At 39.5% G+C, this 22,345-nt stretch overlaps 1 protein-coding gene across 1 annotated transcript in view; it reads left to right on the top strand.

Annotated features, from left to right (window-relative positions):
• Window positions 1-4,239: 4,239 nt before the first annotated feature.
• The window catches only part of WDR7 (WD repeat domain 7), a gene marked incomplete at its 3' end in the record, with an annotated part of 18,250 nt that continues 144 nt past the window's right edge, over window positions 4,240-22,345 (top strand). The window contains exons 1-14 of the mRNA XM_010172548.1: window positions 4,240-4,398; window positions 5,579-5,685; window positions 6,752-6,830; window positions 6,985-7,159; window positions 8,012-8,088; window positions 8,320-8,439; window positions 8,635-8,780; window positions 9,808-9,910; window positions 10,986-11,127; window positions 11,682-11,930; window positions 12,790-13,010; window positions 13,754-13,949; window positions 15,204-15,418; window positions 20,693-21,462. Of these exons, the coding sequence (XP_010170850.1) occupies window positions 4,240-4,398; window positions 5,579-5,685; window positions 6,752-6,830; window positions 6,985-7,159; window positions 8,012-8,088; window positions 8,320-8,439; window positions 8,635-8,780; window positions 9,808-9,910; window positions 10,986-11,127; window positions 11,682-11,930; window positions 12,790-13,010; window positions 13,754-13,949; window positions 15,204-15,418; window positions 20,693-21,462 (2,759 nt within the window). The remainder of the gene's footprint in view (window positions 4,399-5,578; window positions 5,686-6,751; window positions 6,831-6,984; window positions 7,160-8,011; window positions 8,089-8,319; window positions 8,440-8,634; window positions 8,781-9,807; window positions 9,911-10,985; window positions 11,128-11,681; window positions 11,931-12,789; window positions 13,011-13,753; window positions 13,950-15,203; window positions 15,419-20,692; window positions 21,463-22,345) is intronic.

Below are 22,345 nucleotides of genomic sequence, written 5' to 3'. Positions count from 1 at the left end.
GAGGGGTGAGCGCTGCACGAGGGTGGAGGATTTGTTCTCTCCACCTTGTCTGTGGATAATAATAATCCCAGTGGAGACAGGGAGATATGATTAATCGGGAAGAACTCTGCTCAGTTTGACATCTCTAATTTCGAGTTCAAAGTTCCAGTTCCCTTTTCTGCAGAAACAGTTTCTTCTAGAGAGGTGTAAGTAACTAAAGCGTGGGATTTAATTAGTAATTAGAGCACTGGGTGCTTTCTGACCCTTTGTCAAAGGGACAGCGTTTATTTGCTACTGTGGTTTGTCGTCACTGATGTAAAAAATATATTGATTGTTTACAGATGGAAAGTGAGGAGGGGTTTTTTTTGCTGGGGCTGTATTTGGTGTTCACCAGTGATGGAGAAGGGTTGTTCTTTGGTAGACTGAATTCTGCAGCTGTTAAAAATGAGCCTTTGGTACCTTCTGAAAATGAAGTTTTTAATGAAGGCATTGCGGTATCATAATAAAAAACTAGAAGGCAAGAGGTAGTTTTTCTTTTTGCTCTCTCTCTCCCCATGGTTGGTATGAATTAGTCTAAGAGTTCTGTTTCTTTTGCTTAAAAGTTTTAAAGTGTGAATATCTGTAGGCCTGTAGAAAGTACTTTGCTGTTAATGTTTTCAGTGCTTTCCCATTTTTTGCATGAAAATATGAAATGCATTAAGTGACTTGTACGTGCTTCTACTTCTGTGTGTTGGAATATAATTGGTGTTAGTTTTGAAAATTCCCTTTGTTCAGTGTATATTTGTCGTGCTGTTGATTTTAAAATATTTCTAAGTATTTTGGAAGAGCATTAAACTGACTGCAAAGTTTCAAGGCACAATTTTGTGCCTTGGTAGAGGAGCTTCTGTGTTTATTCAAAATTGCAACCATTTGCCCCCCCTGAAGCCATCAGATGACACGTAAATACCGTGACTTGGTCCCTGGACTGGGAGCTATAGGAAGTGAAAGGAGTGAGAAGAGATTTTTGTGCTGCTCATCAGCATTTTCACCCCTAGATTTTTTTTCAGCTCTGAAATTATTGGCAAGTTGCTTTATTATCCATTAAAACTTTGGACCAGAACACTTTGTAAAGAATGCTGTACCTGGATTGGTATTCAAGTGCTTTAATATATGGAAAGGAAAGAAGTCTAGAAAGGAAAGAAATTTCCATCTCTCCCCACCTTTCCCAATGTCTCTTTCACTTTATTTCACTACAAAAAGTGGGTGGGGAAAGATTTAAATGGGTAATTTTTATTTGTTTGGGTGATTTTTTTTTGTTTGTTTGATTGCAGGTTTTTTTAATTACATCTAGACATTTTATTTCTGTTTCCACTATATTGTTATGATTATTTCTCTACAGATCAAACATTTTTAGAATCGTAGCTCTTCAGTAAGGTCACTGTATTCTCTAAATTTTGAAAATTATTTTGCTGTTGTGCGTTGGGATCATTGGGACAGAACAATTGATCTACGTTGTGTAACAATTAACGCCACATTTACAGGGCGGCTTGTTTGGATTCAACGTTTGGTTGTCGATCTTTATTTATCCTTGTTCATTAAATAATAGTGCTTAATAAAATAAGTGGTTGTTCCTAAATTCAGTCCAACTGGATGGGAGAAATGAGTTGGCCTTAAATGGCATTTTCTGGCTTAATAAAATAAGTGGTTGTTCCTAAATTCAGTCCAACTGGATGGGAGAAATGAGTTGGCCTTAAATGGCATTTTCTGGCTTAATAAAATAAGTGGTTGTTCCTAAATTCAGTCCAACTGGATGGGAGAAATGAGTTGGCCTTAAATGGCATTTTCTGGTCAGTGATGTTACAGTTTTGGGGACCAAACGTGGTGCATGTCTCATTTTCCAGCAGCGTGAGGCTGGTGGGTCCAGCGCCCCGGAAGCTGGTTTGCAGTTTGTCATACTTAGCTATGCATTATTCTGTGCTTGCTGCCTTCCCTCCTCCCTTTTTTCCATCTACGTTATCACAGTCGATTCCTCTGGCTGCAGAGGTTGTTTGCTCTAGGACTATACACAGCATTTGTCAAAATTCATTTTAAAAAAACAACTTTATTGAAGAAATTGCGCTGTGATTTTTATATAGGTGAGAGATTACACTAATTTATGTTGAATTTGTAGAATCATTCAGGTTGGAAGTATAGCAAAACCCAATATTTTGAAATAGGAGGTATTTTTGCTGCAGAAAGCACTTGATTAATTGTAGGAGTTGCCAGTGGGACTGGCCAGGGAAAGATTTTTTTCAAATCAAGTTTGTGGTGGGTGTCAGGAAGGTCTCTGCAGCTGTCTCTGTCAAATCCGAGCTCATCTCCAGGGCAGGCACTGAGCCTTGCTGGGTAGTTTTCAGTGGAACTGAAGATTGTTGAATTAAATTCACACAGCTTCCGTGGAAATCTGAAGCTCATGCTTGTGCTTCCTTGGAAAAAAAGGGTGGGTGGGATTGTGTTGTTGTTTTGGGGAATATCTGGGCAGGGGGTCAGTGAGTCTGCTCCCTTCCCGGCCAGTTCCTTCTCACCGTCACTGCTGTCTGCTCGGGGTGTCACGGGGACACAGGGGAACTGGTGATCGCAGCAGGGGGTGGGGTTGTGGTGACCCTGCCTTAGATTTAGCATGATTTTTATTTTTTTAATCTTTTGTCATAATTCAGATTTTTTTTTTCCCTCTTTTGAAGTGTTGGAAAAGCCCTTGAAACTCATGGAGTCCAACCATGAACCCAACAGTGACAAGTCCCCGACTAACCCATGTCCCTCAGCACTGTGTCTACACAACTCTTCAGTCCCTCCAGGGATGGGGACTCCACCACTGCCCTGGGCAACCCCTTCCAATGCCTCAGAACCCTTGCAGCAAAGAAATTCTTCCTCACATCCCATCTCAACTGCCCTGGCCACAACTGGAGCCCATTTCCTCTTGTCCTGTCCCTTGGGCCTTGGTTGAACAGACCAAGGATCATACGTTGCACAAACGTTTAAGTGGTTGGCGAGCTCAGAATGTTGCAAACTAAACCAGTGGTTTGTTTGGGGGTTTAAATCTCGTGCTAATCCTCCTAACTGGTTTTTATTACTACAACTTGAGTTTCTGTGATGTTTTCTTTCATCTGAAGTTATGATTCTGAAGAGACAGGAAAAGACAGGAGGGAAGGGGAGAGGAGAGATGGGAAAAGACAGGGAAGGGGAAAAGACATTTTAGGGCCACAGTGGAACTTCAGGAAGCCTGTCAGATGTGCTGAGTCAGCAGGTTTGCTGCAGTGTGACTGCAGTGCCGCTGAGTTTTCCTTTCAGGGCTTTTTCTTTCCTCATCTTGGGTTTCAGTTGGCTGAGATGGGTGAGCTGGGCGCAGGGTCTGGTGGAAACTGGGGAGGGGAGAAGGTGGGGGTCACTTGTCACGAAATCCTCAGCATCCAATGACTGGATGACGTGAGGCTGTCGGGTTTTGTGCAGAATAAATAAAAATGCAACATGTATTAAATAAAGGGTGACACCATGGATCCTGAATGGCCCCAAAGCAGGGGCTCCTTCTACCTCTAATTTAATTTAATTTAATGCAGCATACAACATATTCCAATATAAATATCCATTTGCAAAAGCTGTGTCCGTGTTCTGTTAGAACAGGATTTTTTAAAGGTCCGTAGTCATGTGGAAAAACCTAATTTTTGATTAAATGTTTGTTGCATTTGCAAATGGGGAGGAACTCTGCCATCAGGTACATCAGAGCTGCTGCAGCCCTGGGACTTTGTTACTTCAAAAATCAGCAAAAAGAACGAGCATTCATTACTTCAAAAATCTGCAGAAAACCCAAGCATTTGTTACTTCAGGATTGTTGTAAAAGTAGAGATTTTGGTTAAAGTACCTGTGTGCACAGGGAAATGCTCTTTGCTGAAAGTATCTACATGGAGGGAAACGCCACTTTGGAAAGTGTCTTTTGCAAGATGTGTAAGAAATGAGAATTGTGAAGGTATAATACTACCACAGTTTAGTGTATTTTTCAAGCGACTTTTACAGAATTTATATTAAATATATAAAATATGTTTAATCCATATATAAAAAACCCCGTTCCCTGATGAGCAATGATTGCATGCTGTTTTATTTGAAGAATGGCCTGTATAGCAACTATATTTCTTCTGTATAAACTGCTGATGAAGCCTTGAGACTGACATTAGAAGTTTTTGTGAGGATAAGCCTGTGCTGAGACCTGACGTTGATTCTCTGTGTTCCATTGCCAGGCGTGCAAGCGAGATGGCGGGGAACAGCCTGGTCCTGCCCATCGTGCTGTGGGGCCGCAGAGCCCCCACCCACTGCATATCCACCCTGCTGCTCATGGACGACGCCTCCATGATCGTCACGGGATGCCACGATGGACAAATATGTCTCTGGGACCTCTCCTTAGATTTAGAGGTAAAAGGAAAGTCTGGATAATCTTAATTTCCTTTCTGTTTGAAGCGTGTATCGTCATTGTCAGGGTGATTTTTATTCTTCATGGATATTACAATATCCGTGCTGGTCTTCAGTTCTTTCTGTGTCCTGCTCATTTGTCCTTTTTTCCTCCCCACAGTGAATATTTCAGATGAGAAAGATTAGAATTAGATTTCAGATTAGAAAGAGAAGCTTTTGCTCTTGAACTTTGTTGCTGCTCCTGCAGTAATTTTATTTTAAGTAATTACTTCCTCTTTTCTGGAGCTGCTCTAAACTAGTTGTTCCTTTTAAATTTAACTCAGTATTGTTTTGTGAAAACACAGTGCAGTGATCAGAGAACTGTCCTGAGAGAACTTTTTCAGGTTATTATTTTATTCAACCATTTATTTTTTTTCCCCCCATGAAAACAAAAAGAGAAAAAAGGGGTAGTAGCAGATACAGAGGTTGAGGATTAATTGTTTTATGCCCATCCATGGCTGCCCTGGAGTTGAAATCTGCAAGTATCTATTTTGAATATGATCTCGTAGTTTGTTTTGGTACAAAAAGTTTTAAACTCTTGGAATGGAATTACAAAACAATCCTTTCTTGTTTTTAAAAAAGCAGCATGCTTCAGGGAAAGTTTGTACCAAATACCTAAAACTCTCAGTGTCTGTGAGTTACCCCCATAAATTATGTTTGTCTGGTATATTTACAAAGAAAGAACATGAGAAAGTGACTCCTTCTTTCTAGAAAAGGCAAATAAAGGCCAGTTTTCTGTTTTCTCTTTAATCTACACGTGGGCTTTATAGAAACTCATTTATGAATATATAGAGTTGTGAACTATACTTGATTGGCAGGAAACTATTGTTGCAGTAGAACACGATTTTTCATTCAAGTGGGACCAAAGTCAGCCTATAATTCCAAATTACTGAGTTTGCAAAATGCATTTTTTCACATATTTCCATGACAGTATTAGGTAGAAACCTTTTTTATGTACTGTAGCAGCATTCTGTGCAAACTCTTTCAAGATCATATATCCTCTGCTGTGCTAAATGTGTGTGTGTGTACATTAACACATAATATTTATCTAATACATAAAATGGAAGTATGGAATATGTATATTCTGGTCAATTGATAGTGCCTGGGTTGTTTTCACTTCATGTTTTTATTTCTCTGATTCCAGATTAACCCCAGAGCTCTGTTGTTTGGTCACACAGCCTCAGTTACTTGTTTATCAAAGGCCTCTGCTTCCAGTGACAAGCAGTACATCGTGAGCGCCTCAGAGAGCGGGTGAGTCTCCTGGGGATTTATCAAATAAAGGGAACTGAGGGTGGAGGAGAGATCAGGTTGTTTACGTACAAAGTATTTTGTACTTGATCTAATCATGGAGTTATAGACTCATAGGATGGGTTGGGTGGGAAGGGACCTTCAAGATCATCCAGTTCCAACCCCCCTGCCAGCAGCAGGGACACCTTCCACTAGACCAGGTTGCTCAAAGCCTCATCCAACCTGGCCAAGAACACTGCCAGGGAGGAGCAGCCACAGCTTCTCTGGCCAACACTGGCTCACCACCCTCACACTGAAAAATTCCCTCCTAATATCTGACCTAAATCTCCCCTCTCTCAGTTTAAAACCATTTCCCCTTGTCCTGTCACTCTCTGCCCACAGCTAAAGTCCCTCTCCCTCCTGTTTCTAAGCTCCCTTCAGGTACTGGGAGGCCACAATGAGGTCTCCTTGGAGCCTTCTCTTCTCCAAGCTCAACAAGCCCAGCTCCCTCACCCTTTCCTCAGCAGAGAGGAGCTCCAGCCCTCTGATTGAAAGTAAAATGTGTAAAAACAAATGTCCACCTCGTCCTGATTTCAGTACTGAGTAATCTTTTCCTTTTAGTTTAGAACCCAAATATGTTTTCATTGTGAAATTATATATGTGATGTAAAGAGTAAAAAAAGAGGCGAGAAAGCAGCTGACAGATTCTGTTCTGATTACATTTTAATATAAAAATTTAAAAGGGTTTTTTTTTGATACTGTAAGTAGAAGAAATGGCTGCAAATTGGAATAAATTCATAGCAGTAGCTGTAATCTTTGCTCTTAAGCCAAGTCAGAAGAGCATCTGCTGGTACTATTTATAATAGTAAGGAAGGAGAGGTGTAGATTCAGATAGGAGGACTGGAAATCCAAGTTGATTTGGGGTTTCCTTTATCCAAGTTGATTTGGGGTTTCCTTTAGGTAAATACAGTTCATCTAGTCACTAAAAAATGGTTCACGTGGTGAAGTTTCTCGCAGTGTAATTGATTTTTAAACCCTTGTAAGATTCAGATATTTTCCCGTGTAGTTTTAATCTGCCTTTTATATTTTAGGGAGATGTGTCTGTGGGATGTGAACGATGGGAGGTGCATAGAGTTTACTAAACTGGCCTGTACACATACTGGCATACAGGTGAGTACTTTATTTCCAAGGTCCTATTCTAGTGGCAATTTTTAAACATAATAGGCATTAGAATGTGTTGATGAAATGACTGTTTTGATTAAAGATGAAAGAGTCAGTGTCTCACATGGAGTATAACTTCTGTATTTTGTTACTATCCATTTAGTTCTATCAGTTTACAGTTGGGACTCAGCGTGAGGGGAGACTCTTATGCCATGGACATTACCCAGAAATTCTTGTTGTGGATGCTACCAGCCTTGAAGTTCTTTATTCTTTATTATCAAAGATCTCTCCTGACTGGATCAGCTCCATGACTATCATTCGATCCGACAGGACACAAGGTAATGGTTTTTCTTGCTTTTATTGTGGCTTTGCCTCACTGTAACAGAAACACTATTTGCAGTTTTTTCAAGTTGAGGAGGAACTAGAATGTTACTTCTTGTGATCACGGGCAACACCTAGCAAGCACTAACCTTCCCAAAAAGCAAAGTATCTGTACCTGTTTCTAGTCTCTGAAAAGACTTTAATACCTTCTCAGTAGTGTCTCTGCTGCTGTTTCACCATGGGAGTTTTAGCTCTGGCTAAAGTTTAACTGCTTGCTCATGAACAGAACCTAAAATCTAACCAAATCAGTCTGTGTGCGTGTGCTCACCAGGATCCACGCTCACCTAGTAAATAGCTTCATTCCTGTTCATCTTCAGTGTGTGCATGTGCTGAAACCTGAAGGACAAGGAGCCTTCCTGCAGGAAGAGTGATTTTTTTTAAATTATTTTAGGTTTTTTTAATAAAACCACATTCCACTAGCGTGATAACTTGTTTTCTTTTTGAGAATTGACAAAAAGATCTCTGACAGTGAGAGCCTGGAAGCTGGCACAAGGCTGGAAGAAGGGGTGCAAGCACTCTAAATGCTGAGGCTCTCATCATTTGAGCCTTAGTATTAATTAAGAGAGATGGGAATGAGCCTGTAAACACAAAACCCTGGAAATCTGTGGCTGTGCGTCTTCAGATGTGCTTCTGGAATATCTCTTTGCAAATAAACCTTTGATTTTTTGAAGCAAACACTTCAGGAATGTTTTGATAAACATTTAACTTTGAGATACTCTCAGTATATTTTTGTACTCAGATGCACACAAACATGCAACAAAATGCAGATGTCCCAGTACTTACCAGTTTAACGTTTGGTTTTTCCCCAGAGGATACTGTCGTAGCTGTCTCGGTGACTGGCATCCTCAAAGTCTGGATAATCACCTCTGAAGTCAGTCGCATGCAGGTAAGCAACAGCTTACGATAGGAGTATCAAAATAAAACAGAAGTGTTGATTTCAGTTAAAATGCAAAGAAACATTGGCAAGCTTATGACTTGAACTAATATCAAACCATCAAGAAACGCCTTTTTTGAAGATGTTCTTACACAAGGTAATATGTCTGTAATCAGTTTCAGCTTTATAATTTGAAATAAAATGCAGTTAATTGAATGTTGGTTCTGTTTGGTTGTTTTTTAGGATACCACCCCAGTATTTGAAGAGGAATCAAAACCTATTTATTGTCAGAACTGTCAAAGCATTTCTTTCTGTGCATTTACCCAGCGGTCGCTGTTGGTCGTGTGTTCCAAATACTGGAGGGTAAGGCAAGCTGGCTCAACAACTGACTGCTCTTTACTGTAAAAGCTGATTTAGTTAAATTACCACTAAGACATTTAGTAGATCACAATGCTCTGAGTCCTTATTACGTGGCTATATTGAAACTGAAATTAACTGCTGTCTGGGCATTTTAATCTGTAATTGGTTAACGATGGCAGACTTTCTATTTCTTCTCAGGTTTTTGATGCTGGAGATTATTCCCTCTTATGTTCAGTCCCGAGTGAAAACGATCAGACCTGGACTGGTGGGAACTTTGTGTCAGCTGATAAAGTGATTGTCTGGACAGAAGATGGACAAAGTTTCATATATAAATTACCAGCCAGGTAGTCAATGATAAAATACTCCTTTTATTTATTTTTTGAGATTGAAAAAGTGAGCGACTTTGAAGAAATATTGAGTATCTCTGGCTTTTCTTTTGTCACAAAATCATAGGGATGTTGCAGAAACTGCTGTTCCATGAGCAGATTTTAAAGTGTGCATCCCCTAAGTGGATCACGTTGAAGCAAGGCTCAGTGATTTAGACCACCTCAACCAAAATTGCTTCACTGTTTTCTGGTGCTACGCTAACTCTTTGTCACTTCCTAACGGAGCTGTGTGAGGGCATCAATGAAAATAAAATATAATTTAAGTAGTTCCTTAAGCAGGTCCAAATAAGGAAGAAATAAGATTTTGTTATATGGAGTAGAATGTAAATGATGATTGTAGGATTGTAACAGGGGATTTTTTCAGCCTATTAAGGGAAGGCACAATCAGCTGAGTTTGTGCACAAAAATATGCAAGTATAGAATTAATTTAAAATTAGCTATCAAAGAGGTTAAATACAGAATGACAAAAGTAAAATAAAAACTTCTCTTCTAACATCTTTGTGGCATGGAAACATCTTTTTGTTGTGGGTACAGATACAGTTTTATCTTGGGGAGGTCCTTGAATATTCTCAAATAAATCAAGTGAGAACTCCTTTCTCTTATATGATGAGAGCATGGGGGTGTGAGCAGATCTAGCTGGTGATCTGCTGGAGGAATCCTTGGGTTTGGTGTGTTTTGGTCCCGAGTCTGAGGCCAAATGTGTCGAAGCCCAAAGCAGACCTAAGGCCAGGCTTCCTTCCTGCTTTTTTCCTCCTGATGGAACTGAGCTGGACACATTTGTAGCAGTTTTAATTAACTAAGCATACCCTGTGCACTGAAATTAGAGTAATCATCTGCTGCTATACACTGTATTAGCAATTGAAAGATGTCGTGTTTAAGGGCTTTGGGGTTGGTTGTGCTTGGTATTTTTTAGTTAGCTAGTGATGTAGTAACTGCTCTCTAGTAACATAAGAAACTTTATTCCTTTCTCTTTGTTCTGAACCAGCTGTCTGCCAGCTAGTGATTCATTTCGCAGAGATGTGGGGAAGGCAGTAGAAAATTTAATTCCACCTTTATTGTACAGTGTGCTGGACAGAGCAGATAAACAGGTAAAATAAATGTCTCCGGGGTTTCTTTTATGGGCTGCATTTCTCTTTTAGAGAGTTGGAACACGCCTATATCATGTCCAGTACTTTTTCGGAGTAGAGCTTTAGGATTTCTTCTTTTCCTAGAGAAAGCAGACAGTAGGATAACAGATGCAATTTCCCTGCTGTTTGGTTTGGTTCTTGGTGGTTTTCAAATAAATACAGAGGTTACTCTGGTCAAGTGAATCTTCAGTTTCTCTGTATCAACAGTTTATCACTCTTCAGTGTCTGGAGAATTAGAAGTCAAGGTGTGATGCGCATGATGATTAGGCAATCAATGAGCCAGAGCTTTTAGAATCACAACTTTGTATTTGAAAGCTTAAATCCTTGCAAAGTAAAGAAAATTTTCTAGGTCAGAGTTTTCTGAGCTATGCTTCATTTTATTTTAATTTTTTTTGTGCTGTGAACTGTATCTGCTATAAAATAATATATCTCAGACTGTGGTATATCTAGTAGTCATATCTATACTACTAGGTAATAAGTAACTGATTTACAAGTGCTGTAATTACAAGGCTGTTGTAGGAACCCTTTTTTATTATTATTATTATTATTATTATTTTAACCATGTAATCTGTTGCCAAATTTGGACATTGAAACATTTAGATATTTGATTTATTTTCTCTTGGTTGTCAATCACCATTAAAACTTTCTTGCTTCTGTTGTGGACCATGTTCTTTAGTGAACAGGGTATCTTCAGCTCACCGTTGCAGTTAGAATGTTAACAGTTTTAGAATACACACACACACAAAAAAAAAAATTAAATATGAATATATTTGTATCAAAAACAAATATAGGTACAAATATTTTTTCCTCTCCCTTAAATCTATGATTTGTTTTGTAACTAACCACAATTTCTTCTGATTCATATTGCTGTATTTATTCTTTGTCCTGTAAGAAAGATAAAGCATAAATTAGCTAGGCTTTGTCCTCCTTTTAAAAGATACAGTGGGTTATGTGTGGAAAGTAAATTTTGAGGTTAGTACATGGTTTGAATGTGTTCTGAAGTTGTTAATTTTTATTTTTTTTTATTTTTTAACAGCTACTAATATGTCCTCCAGTTACTCGATTCTTCTATGGACATAGGGAGTCTTCCTACAAGCTGTTAATCCAAGGAGACTCTTCAGGGAGACTGTGTATTTGGAGTGTGCCTGATACTCTTGAACAACAAGCTAGTGCAAAGGGTATATATACCTTTTATACCAATATAATTAACAGTCTTGTTGCCAACTCTGTTAATCTCTATTTTTTGTTACATGTTTTGTTGCTGGATAAAGCACTGCTGCTTTTTCTAGGCACCCATGAAGTTGTTTTTTTAATTGTTAGTTTCTTATAAGAGTTATAGTAACTTAATTTTTTCAGATCAAAATCTTGATTTACTCTGAATATTTTTCAGGTATTAAGTTTGAACTGCTTTTTTTCCAAATCCTAGCTGTGGTCACTGCTGTCTGCCTGTGTAACCTGCTCTTGTGGTTTAACTCGTGTACCGTTACAGTTCTTGTACATATATTGTTTCCATGGGGTGCTGTAGCTTCACTCACATAGTCAGTAAATTAATCTTCAGTACGTACCTTTTACTTTGCTCACAGTGTTGTAACATGATTTGAGCTCTGATGTCTTCTCAGAAAAGCAGGACTAATTTCTGGGTTTTGTGGGGTTTTAGTGTTGTTTTGTTTTTAAAATCCTCCTCCCACCTCACCCCTTCCTCTTTTTATTTTTTTCTTTTCTTTTCAATCAGGACTGCAAACAACAACTTCAGTATCCCTCCAGCAAGCTTTTGATAAACTTACTCCTCGCCCTGCTGGGATTATAGACCAACTAAGCTTGATACCAAACATCAATGAACCACTGAAAGTTACAGCCAGTGTGTACATCCCAGCACACGGGCGGCTGGTTTGTGGCCGGGAGGATGGGAGCATTGTTATCGTGCCAGCGACACAAACCGCTATAGTGCAGCTGCTGCAGGGAGAGCACATGCTTAGGAGAGGTATGGAAATAAGCTTTTGAAAAGTGTGTGCCTGTCACGAGACACATGGGAATAAGGAATAGTTTCAGAAAGTGAGCATTAAATCATTTTACAGTTAGAAATCATTGTGGTGGTTTCACCCACAGCTCAGACCGTGCAGTCCTGCACTCACTCCTCCCAACTCAGTGAGATGGGAAGAGCATCACAAGAAAGGGGCCGTGGGTTGGGATGAGGACAGGGAGTGCTCACTCACCAGTTATGGTCACAGGCAAAACAGACTCCACTTGGGGAAGGAAAATCCATGTAATGAGTTCCCAATCAATCAACCAGAGTAGGACAGTGAGACACACCAACCACATCTGACAGCACCTTCCCCCACCACTCCCTTCTTCCTGGGCTCCCAGCACTTTGCTCCCCATTTCTCTCCCTTCTCCCCCAGGGCACAGGGGACAGGGAATGGGGGTTCAGTCAGTTCATCTGCTGCTCTTTCCACCATGAGATCCCTCCTGTGGGCTGAAAGAGTCTGGGAACAATGTGTTCCAACATGGGCTGCCCATGGAGTCATGGACCTCTTTAGAGCCAGGAACTGTGCCTGGCATGGAGACGTCCATGGGCTGCAGATGGGTCTCTGATCCAGCACACTTCCTCCCCCTGCTCTAAGGGTCTCCTTGCTCATCGTGAGCCCTCAAAGTCACAACTGCCCTTGGGCTCAGCTTTCTGCTCCAGCATGGAGTCCTCCATCGCCTATTTGTTGTTGTTTTGTTTTTTAATCAGGAGCACTCTTTGGGATTGTTAACTGTTCTATTGAATTACATTTTTCTCTCTCTTTTTTTTTTTTTTTGTGTTCCTTTTCTTTTCCCTCTTTCACCCAATTTCTCAGGTTGGCCACCTCACCGGACTCTCCGAGGCCATCGAAACAAAATTACATGTTTACTCTATCCTCATCAAGCTTCTTCTCGTTATGATCAAAGGTATTTGATCTCAGGTGGTGTGGATTTCTCAGTCGTCATATGGGATATATTTTCTGGAGAGATGAAACATATCTTCTGTGTACATGGTGGAGAAATTACACAGCTTCTAGTTCCCCCAGAAAACTGTAGTGTAAGTTTTATATGATACATCTGATAACCTGTCTCACACTTTCTGTAAATGGTACAGCTCCTCAAATCCTTCTTGAGAATGTGAGTGGAACATGAAACACTGCAGCACTGGCCCAATATGTAACTCTTGCAGACACTTAAAAACAATTTAATCATTCTGTTAATCTTGGGTTTGTTCACATCATATTTTAGCTACATAAAGGATTAAAAACAGTGGAAAAGCTGGCTGTTGAAACCAAACTGGCTGTGATAGGAAATGCTTGGTGTTTTATTATGTACCACATGAACAGTGGGGGAGGATTTCCACAACGTGGGAGCAGTTTTTCCCCTGAAGGTGTTAAATGTGATAAGGAAGCTTTCCCCACCAATTAGCCCAAAGGTTTTAAAGGCAATTCTGTCTTTAGTTACTTGGATGAGTAGGTACAATTTAATTAACAAAATGACATTGATTTACTCGAAGACTAGTTTTTTTCTTTTTTTGCTCAGCAGAAGAGGTTCTAATACCTCTTTACTCTTTATGATATGCAAAAGGCTGGATTCAAGAGAATTTCTGCAAGTTAAATACTACTTTTAGTGACCTTAGTGAGCTTAGCCATAGACGTATGTGCCTGGTTTTTGTTTATAAAATAGGTTGTTGATCACCGTGCTTGGTCCAGGGAAGAAGAGATTATTAAATGCCAACTCTTTGCATTACGTTTAAAACTTTTTTTCTTATTTTATTTATTTTTTTTTCCTGTTTATTAGGCAAGAGTCCAGCACTGTATTTGCTCTGTTGCCAGTGATCACTCAGTAGGTCTTCTGAGTCTACGGGAGAAAAAATGCATCATGCTGGCATCCCGTCACCTTTTCCCTATTCAAGTGATTAAATGGAGACCTTCCGATGACTACCTGGTGGTGGGGTGTTCAGATGGGTCCGTGTATGTCTGGCAGATGGATACTGGTAAGGATGAGTTGAAAGATGTTAATTAAACCATTATTTAATTTTTAATTTTTTTTTTTTTTTTAATGGTTGGACTCGGTGATCTTAAAGGTCTTTTCCAACCACGATGATTCTGTGATTTGGTTTTAGTTCTGCACAAGCTGCATCTGAAAGAAGAGTTAAAACTTTTTGCCCATTTTTAATGGGCAAATTTATCCCTCTACATATTCCCAAGATGTGTAGATTATCTGAGCTTTTGGAAAAAATACATATTTGGAATAATTCATTGAGTTTTGGGGAAGAAGAGCTTGCTGTGGCTATCATCCCTGTAAATGTTTTCCTAGTTACCTTTAGAGAAACTGGTTAAAATGTTGGCTGCACGTGTAGTGTCCTCTTAGTTTATTAGTGACCATCCTTTTTCAGCAATTTTCTGCAAAGCTTGGTGTAGAAGTGCAGCACCTCGAATCTACGATAGTTTCCTCATCTGCAGAGTGGAGAAAGTGTTTTTCTGGGTTTTTTGTGTTGTTTATTTTATTGTTTGGTTGGTTTTTTTTAAATTTTGGTTTGGTTTTGGGGGGGTTTTTTGTTTGGTGTTTTGTTGTTTTTTTTTAAGGGGCAAATGCTTAGTTTAGAAGAAACTAAAAATGAACCTGAACAGAATGGGTAACAAGGCATAAAATAAAACCAGCTTTGTTGTAGAAAATGTTTTAATAATTGAAAGGAAGAAAGTGAGGAAAAAATGCATCAAAATTTAATCAGTGTGTAATTAACTCCTTAACTCATTTAAGGAAAAAACCACAAACCTGCAATAAAGCCTGAATATTGTTTTCAGCTTATTGTGAAAACTATAGATGAGAATTGTTTTTCACTGAAGCTCTAGGAAGCAACGAAGAACCTGAGATCTATTGTAGAAAATTTAACCCATACAGGTTAGTTGAGTGGGAGAGAGAATTCAAAATGATTGAAAACAGCCTTCTGCTAAAAATATTAAGCAGCTGCAGTCATCGCTCTCTGGTCAGTGCATGATCACATTGTGGGTGTTATAAACTTGTCTTGATTTTTTTTAATGAGGTTTCTCCTTACACACTTCAGCTTCATGGAAACTTAGGAAAATTCCATCCCTTTAGGAATATCAGTTCCAAAAATAGGTGTTACACAGAAAGTTGTGCATTGCATCCTGTGGTGTAAATTATTTTTGCCCATCGTTGTACTTGTGATATTTTGGACCTTCTGAATTGTTTCTACTTAAACTCATGCTTTTAAAAACCTTTTCAGGTGCACTGGACAGGTGTGTGATGGGAATAACCGCTGTGGAGATCCTGAATGCCTGTGACGAGGCGGTCCCGGCGGCTGTGGACTCCCTGAGCCATCCTGCTGTCAACCTGAAGCAGGCCATGACCAGGCGCAGCCTGGCTGCTCTGAAAAACGTGGCACATCAGAAACTCCAGACTCTTGCCACTAACCTCCTCGCTTCCGAGGCGTCTGACAAGGTGAGGTGTCCTGTGCTTTGCCTGGTTCTAATGCAGTACCTGAAATATTTATTGTCGTAAGTCATTGAATAAAACAGGGGAAGTTTTCATTGTTGTAACTGAGAGGTTCTTACCCAAAGTTGGCTGAAATTTTAATAGAAAGACCTAAAGTAGCTTTTAGGGTCAGTCCTAGGAGTTCACTTTCCTTCAGCAAAAAGTATCAGCCTTGTTCAGCATCATTGTGCAGTTTCCAATGCAGATGGTGTTGTCTAAAGTTACATTTTAAAATCACATTCCACTTCTGGTTTTTCTCTTTGTGGTTTTCCTTGCTGGAGTCTAACGCTGTTAAAGTTCCTCTGCACTGTCTGTAACTCTGTTCTGCTTTCACTCTCTTTTTCTCTAGGTACACTAAGAACAGAGGCTGTGCCCCAAATTAATTCTTCTCTTTCTAAATAGCTAGTAATGTATTTTAATATCACCCAACACAGTCCCTTCCATATCTCTTCGGACACTGTTCCTCAATTTATGTCACTGTTCACGATGCTGCCTCCCACTTCAGTGTGCTCTGTTGGGTTTTTTTTCAGGTTGGGTTTATTTCAAATCTGGATTCAACAGCATTTCATAGAATCTGGAATATTTGCTCAGTTGTATCTATTGTGTTAATTTGTAGTATTGATGGGTGGACGAGGAACCAGCCTGTGATCCATATCCATCAGAAACAAGTCTCACCCTTTTCGTTCTGTGCTAACTTTGAGGAATGGAATCAGCATTGATCTGTTTTTCCCCCTCTTCCCTCAATATTGCACATGCTTTATGCCTTCCTGTAGATCTTGCTAAAGGTGGAGCTGGAGCTTGATTTTATTTTATTTTGGTAATTGTTGCTGTGTGACAGTTCAGAAAAAAGTATTGCTGAAATGTATGTACAAATAGATATAAATGGAGCCAAGTAACTTAAATCCTGAGAATTAATTACGGTTTGAGAAAGATTTTAAGTGTTTAATGCTGGAAGATATTAATGGGCTTAGCTGATTCCTAACTAGTTCAATGCTTCATGACTTTTTAAATTGTGTTTTATGATTTAAGTGATGAATTCAAATGGAAGTGTCTGTGGTAACTTATTAAAAGCATTCGTTATCTGTTCTTGAGTGCTCTATGTCTGTGTATAGAGAGAGCACATGAGCCACAGCATGTTTATCTGTGTTCATTTATTATGTGTGTTCATTCATTATGTGTGTTCATTTAGACACAAAACTTTACAATTTATATGGATGTTACTGAGTATAACAACAGGCTACTTACCAATTTAAGCAATAAGTAAATGCTCATATGAAGAACTGTGGTAAGCAGATAAGAGTTGTTCAAGCATTAAAGCAATAGCTGGGTGATGAGTCTGCACGTCAGTCTCTGGAGTCAGAGGATGATTTTTCTTTGCTGGCTCATGTTGGGCTTCTCCTCCCCCAGCACCCCAAGTCCTTCTCCTCAGGGCTGCTCTCCAGCCATTCTCCACCCAGCCTGGATTTGTGCTTGGGGTTGCCCTGACCCATGTGCAGGACCCTGCCCTTGGCCTTGTTGAACTCCATGAGGTTTGCACAGTCCCACCTCTCCAGCCTGTCCAGGTCCCTCTGGATGCCATCCCTTCCCTGTTTAAATCTCGTTAGTCAGTCCAGCTGTTACTGCGTTGGAAGAAGAGGAGTTGGTGTTTCCCATCGGGTGAGGCAGTCTGTGAGCAGCAGAGAGCAGCAGAGCTCTGCTCCAGCGCCGCTGGCTTAGCTCTCAGCGCTTCCTGATTTATTTTGCCACCTTCTGTTCCTTTCTGTTTGGAAAAGAACTGTCACTTCCAGAGGGCATTCCCTTAGCACGACACCATCGTGTTTCCACAAATGTCTGTTGAGTGTCACGTGAATACATCCATGTCACGTGCTGCTGTCCCTGCCGCCTCCGTGACCAGTCACCCATGTAAGGGTGGATGTCGCGCGTGTCCGCGCTGTGCAAACACACGTGTTTCATGTGCAGGTTCCTCACATCTAGTGCAGGTATCACCACCCACAAAGATGTGGCACATAGCACAGCAAAAAGCGTTCTGTACTAGAGGGCAGTGGTGATTAATAGTTAAAATATTGTGGGTTTGTTATAGAATCATGGTTTGGGTTGGAAGGGACCTCAAAGCTCATCCAGTCCCAACCCCCCTGCCAGCAGCAGGGACACCTTCCACTAGACCAGGTTGCTCAAAGCCTCATCCAACCTGGCCGAGAACACTTCCAGGGAGGAGCAGCCACAAAAAATTATTGCCTTTAATTTTACCACTATGACCTCGCCAGAGACCATTTCATTAAAAGTTACATTCTGATAACATCGGTAGGTTTTATTTTTTTTGTTTAAATGAATGAGGGATATTTGAATAAATCGGTGCATTGTAGGACATGGATTGGACTGGATGATCTTTTGAGGTCCCTTCCAATCCCCAACATTCTGTGACATAATTTGCAGCTATTATTAACACTCATTTAATTATTTCTAGTCTGGTTTCAGTTATCCATTATGTGCTTCACACGGCAGACTGATTTAATTCGCAGAGTTTGTTCGTTCTCGGAGCTGACCACAGGAACAGAACTTGGCTATTTGCCCTGGCACTGGCTGCATTAGCCCTGGCTATTTATCTGGCACGGTGAGCTAGCCCATGCTGCAGCTCCTCCGAGAAACATAAGAACAAGGAGTGAGGAGGATGATCTCTGTTTAATTTTTCTTTCATAAATCCCTGTGACTAAATGTGAATTTTCCTTCTGGTAGTGCTTTAACTTTGTTATATAAGTGAAATTAATTTTAATTTGAGCAAGGACAGAAATAATTTATTTTTTTTATTATTATTCTAGTGGATTAGCAGATGGTGTTGAAGATTTTGCCAGGTCTGCATTTCCTTGTTGGAGAGTATATTTTGAATATATTTATATATATTTTTTAAAAAATCTATATTTATATATAATATGTATACTCTATACTATATATTTTAAATATTGCTCTGTGTATGTGTGTGCTTTTGGTATCTGGTTTGTTTGTTTGTTACAAAGTGAGTGCCCTGGAATAATGTAAAATATTTATGTGTATTTGGGGAAAATCATCCTCTGGAAGTGAGGAAGGACTAGTGAGTGCAGCAAGCAAACCAATAATTGTACCTGCTCTCCTCCATTTCTGCACCATTTATTAGAATACACGTGGGTATTCATTCGAAGTAAGCAAAATATTAGCAGCCTTAAATTAAGTCTGCAAATTAAATAAAGTATTAGTGAAAAAAATGAAGATTACAATATCAAATAAAACTCACATAGAGGATTGTTTTAGATAAATACACTTTATGTGTAATATGTGTAGAGGGGGTTAAAGGAACAGTTTCTTACTCTATTTTTTTTTTCCCCCTGTGCCTCTTGCTGTGGAACAGTCAAGGGGAGGGATTATTCCTGAGTTGCTCCAGAGTAGCACTTGGAAATGAATCACCAAAAAAGCTGAGGCTGGATCATCAGCTGCTCGTGATGGTCAGATCTGTTTCCAAATACAAAGCTGATGTAAAGCTGTAAACCAATTTTTCCTCTGAAGATTTTTGCCTATAAAAATATAAACCAGTTTTTCCTTCAAATACTTTTTTTGCCTGTAAAAATGTAAACCAGTTTTTCCTCTAAATATATAATATATAAATTATTTCACTTTTCAAACTTATGCTGTGAAATCTGGACAAAACTTAAAGCACCCAAGTAGCTGCAGGACTAGAAATGCTTATTGCCTTGAAAAAAATCCTTGAGAGAGAAAATAAATGGTGTGTATACACGTTCAATTTTCCACTTAGATGATGTTCAGCAGACTATACCTTTTGTTTCTGTGATTCATAGCAATGAATACATTTGTTAGTGTTCTGAAGTAGAATAAAAAGGGTTGAAAAATGCAAGATAATGGGTGTAGGTAGAAATAATGTGATTTTACAGCTCGGCAGGTTGGCAGTCCTTTCACCCAGGGTCTTTCAGGCTTCGTGAGGTGTGCATATTTGAGCAAGGGAAGCAATATATCCAGATGTATATGGAATAGAGTAAAAACTTCTTATTAATCAGTGTATAGATACAGAACACACAACATTTTTGCATGACACATAGAGTATATGTTAGTTGTTTGTATAGTCTGCATATTTATAGTGTATGCATATATATATATGCATATCTATTTGTAAATATATGTACACTGTATAGATAAAAACTGCAAGCCTTGCTGATTTCTGAATTAACTGTCCTGCTGTAAAATCTTTACATTTTGAAAAAGTCCACAGAGAATGGAAACTTTGGAGACTGCCAAACTGGGAGTTTATTAATGTTAAGGCTGTTGAGTGATAGATGCGAAAAGACATAGGGACCTTGACTGTGTTGCTCTTACTGGTGATATGTTATGAACTTTTGGGTTAATTCTACAAGAGGAGAATAATATTTTACTCATATTTGAACAGGGTTTATTTCTGTTAAAAAAGTCTCTTTTTCACTTCTTTGAGGAAATTAAGTACTTGACCATAATTTTGTGGGGTTTATATAATACAATACTTAAAAACTTCTGTAAATGTTCTTTTGTCCCATCTCCTTTTCTGACTTTTTTCAGCTTTTATCCCATAGCATTTTAATTCACTTTTTTTTTTCTCTCCTTGGGAGGAAGGGAAGGAGGAAGAAGATGGACTTAAGTAGTGGAGTGAACAACAAGTGACATGCTAGTTGCATATCTGGACAAATTTATTAGTAGCTTGTTTTCCAATGGCGTAAATTGATGTTATAGCTCAGTATCCAAATAGGAAAAATTTAATGTGTTTTAAGTTTCTTAACAAGATACTGAAACTTTATTGTTCCTTGGAATATAACTATTATCTTTTAGAACTCATGAGAAAGACATGTGAATTTCTCTCTTATTTAGAGAGCTCTGTGTAGCTGATAAACTTCTGTAAGTGAAATTTCTGTATTTTAGGGGTGTAACATTTGATCACAAGTCTGAAATTTCTGACACTGTGGAAAGTGCAGTAAAATTCATCACTGATGTTTTCATCCTCACCAAATCACAGTGCTGTTCTAGCTGCTAACAGGAAACCCAGTTCTGTCTCAGCTAAAAACCAGGACAGTTTGTCATAACGTGTTTTCTACCCATGAGAGTTTTCAAACTTTAATCATCCCCAGCTTCCTTAATTTGCAAATTAACTTTGTGAAAAGCGTTAAGAAAGTAAAAAAAAATTAAAATTTCAACGTTTTTTCTTTTTCTTTTCTTTTTTTTTCTTTTTCCCAGGGGAATTTACCTAAATATTCCCATAACTCCCTGATGGTTCAAGCTATAAAGACTAACTTAACAGATCCAGATATACACGTGCTGTTCTTCGACGTCGAAGCCCTGATTATCCAGCTCCTGACGGAGGAGGCCTCCCGACCCAACACTGCCCTCATCTCTCCAGAGAACTTACAGAAAGCTTCTGGGGGCTCTGACAAAGGAGGCTCCTTTCTGACTGGTAAACGAGCAGCCGTCCTCTTCCAGCAGGTCAAAGAAACCATTAAAGAGAATATCAAAGAGCATCTTCTGGATGATGAAGATGAGGATGAAGAGTTGATGAGACAGAGAAGAGAAGACGGTGACCCAGAATATCGCTCTAGCAAATCCAAACCATTGACTTTATTAGAATATAATCTAACCATGGATACAGCAAAGCTTTTTATGTCCTGCCTTCATGCCTGGGGCCTGAATTCTGTTCTGGATGAGCTTTGCCTTGATCGCCTTGGGATGCTTAAGCCACACTGCTCGGTGTCCTTCGGGCTCCTTTCGAGAGGAGGCCACATGTCTCTGATGCTGCCTGGCTATAACCAGCCCGTAGGCAAACCCTCGTGTGACGGCGTGGAGTTGGGGAGGAAAATGTCCATCACAGAAGGACTGGGAAAGGGGACGTACGGCGTGTCACATGCCGTCACCACGCAGCATCTCCTCTCCGTTATCTCCCTGGCCAACACCCTGATGAGTATGACCAACGCAACTTTCATCGGCGACCACATGAAGAAAGGTCCCACCAGGTACGGCAAATATTCCCTTCAGCTCCTGGTATCGTTCTTTTAGAGCCTCTGTTTTAATACAGCCTGTTATTTAGTTTAATTTTCCTGTGGGGTTTGATCATAGAATCATAAAATGGTTTGGGTTGGGATGGACCTTAAAGCTCATCCAGTCCCAACCCCCCTGCCAGCAGCAGGGACACCTTCCACTAGACCAGGTTGCTCAAAGCCTCATCCAGCCTGGCCGAGAACACTTCCAGGGAGGAGCAGCCACAGCTTCTCTGGCCAACCTGGGACACTGTCTCACCACCCTCACAGTGAAGAACTTCTTCCTAATATCTAATCTAAACCTCCCCTCTTTCAGCTTAAACCCATTTCCCCTTGTTTTGTCATTAACTGCCCTTGAATGAAGGGCAGTTGAATTAAACAGCTGTGAAGCCCTTTGGTACTAGATGGAACCCAGTGTATTTCTCCTTTTCAGAACATCATATTTTTTAATGTCCAGATAACTATATTGCTTTGCTCAGACTTACCCAACTTCCAACGTTAACAGAACATGGACTTGTATGAACATGTGCACCACTGGGTCTGAGAGGCCTTTTTTGTCCCTTCTTTTAGTGCTTATTGTTTTTCAAGAGTTTTTATGAGTAGGTCAAATTCTAAATAAATGAAAACATACAGATGAACTTTTATCACACAAAAAAAAGCTTACCTATGAATTGTAAATGAGAATAATAAACAGTCAGTTTGACAGAAAAAAATGCATAGGGTAAAGTTTGTTTAGTCACAGTATCTCTAGCAAATAATATTTTTGGCTTTTTTTCCCTTTTTCCCTTTTCTTTCTTTTATTTTTCTTTTTTCTTTTTTCCTCTTTTTTATGTTGTTTTTATTTTTCCCTTTTTCTTTC

Source organism: Antrostomus carolinensis, unplaced genomic scaffold (genome assembly GCF_000700745.2).
Source record: "Antrostomus carolinensis isolate BGI_N321 unplaced genomic scaffold, ASM70074v2 scaffold4947, whole genome shotgun sequence".
In the NCBI taxonomy this organism is placed as follows: Eukaryota; Metazoa; Chordata; class Aves; order Caprimulgiformes; family Caprimulgidae; genus Antrostomus; species Antrostomus carolinensis.
Note: the sequence above shows the minus strand (reverse complement) of the source record. Positions and strands in the feature narration are given on the sequence as shown.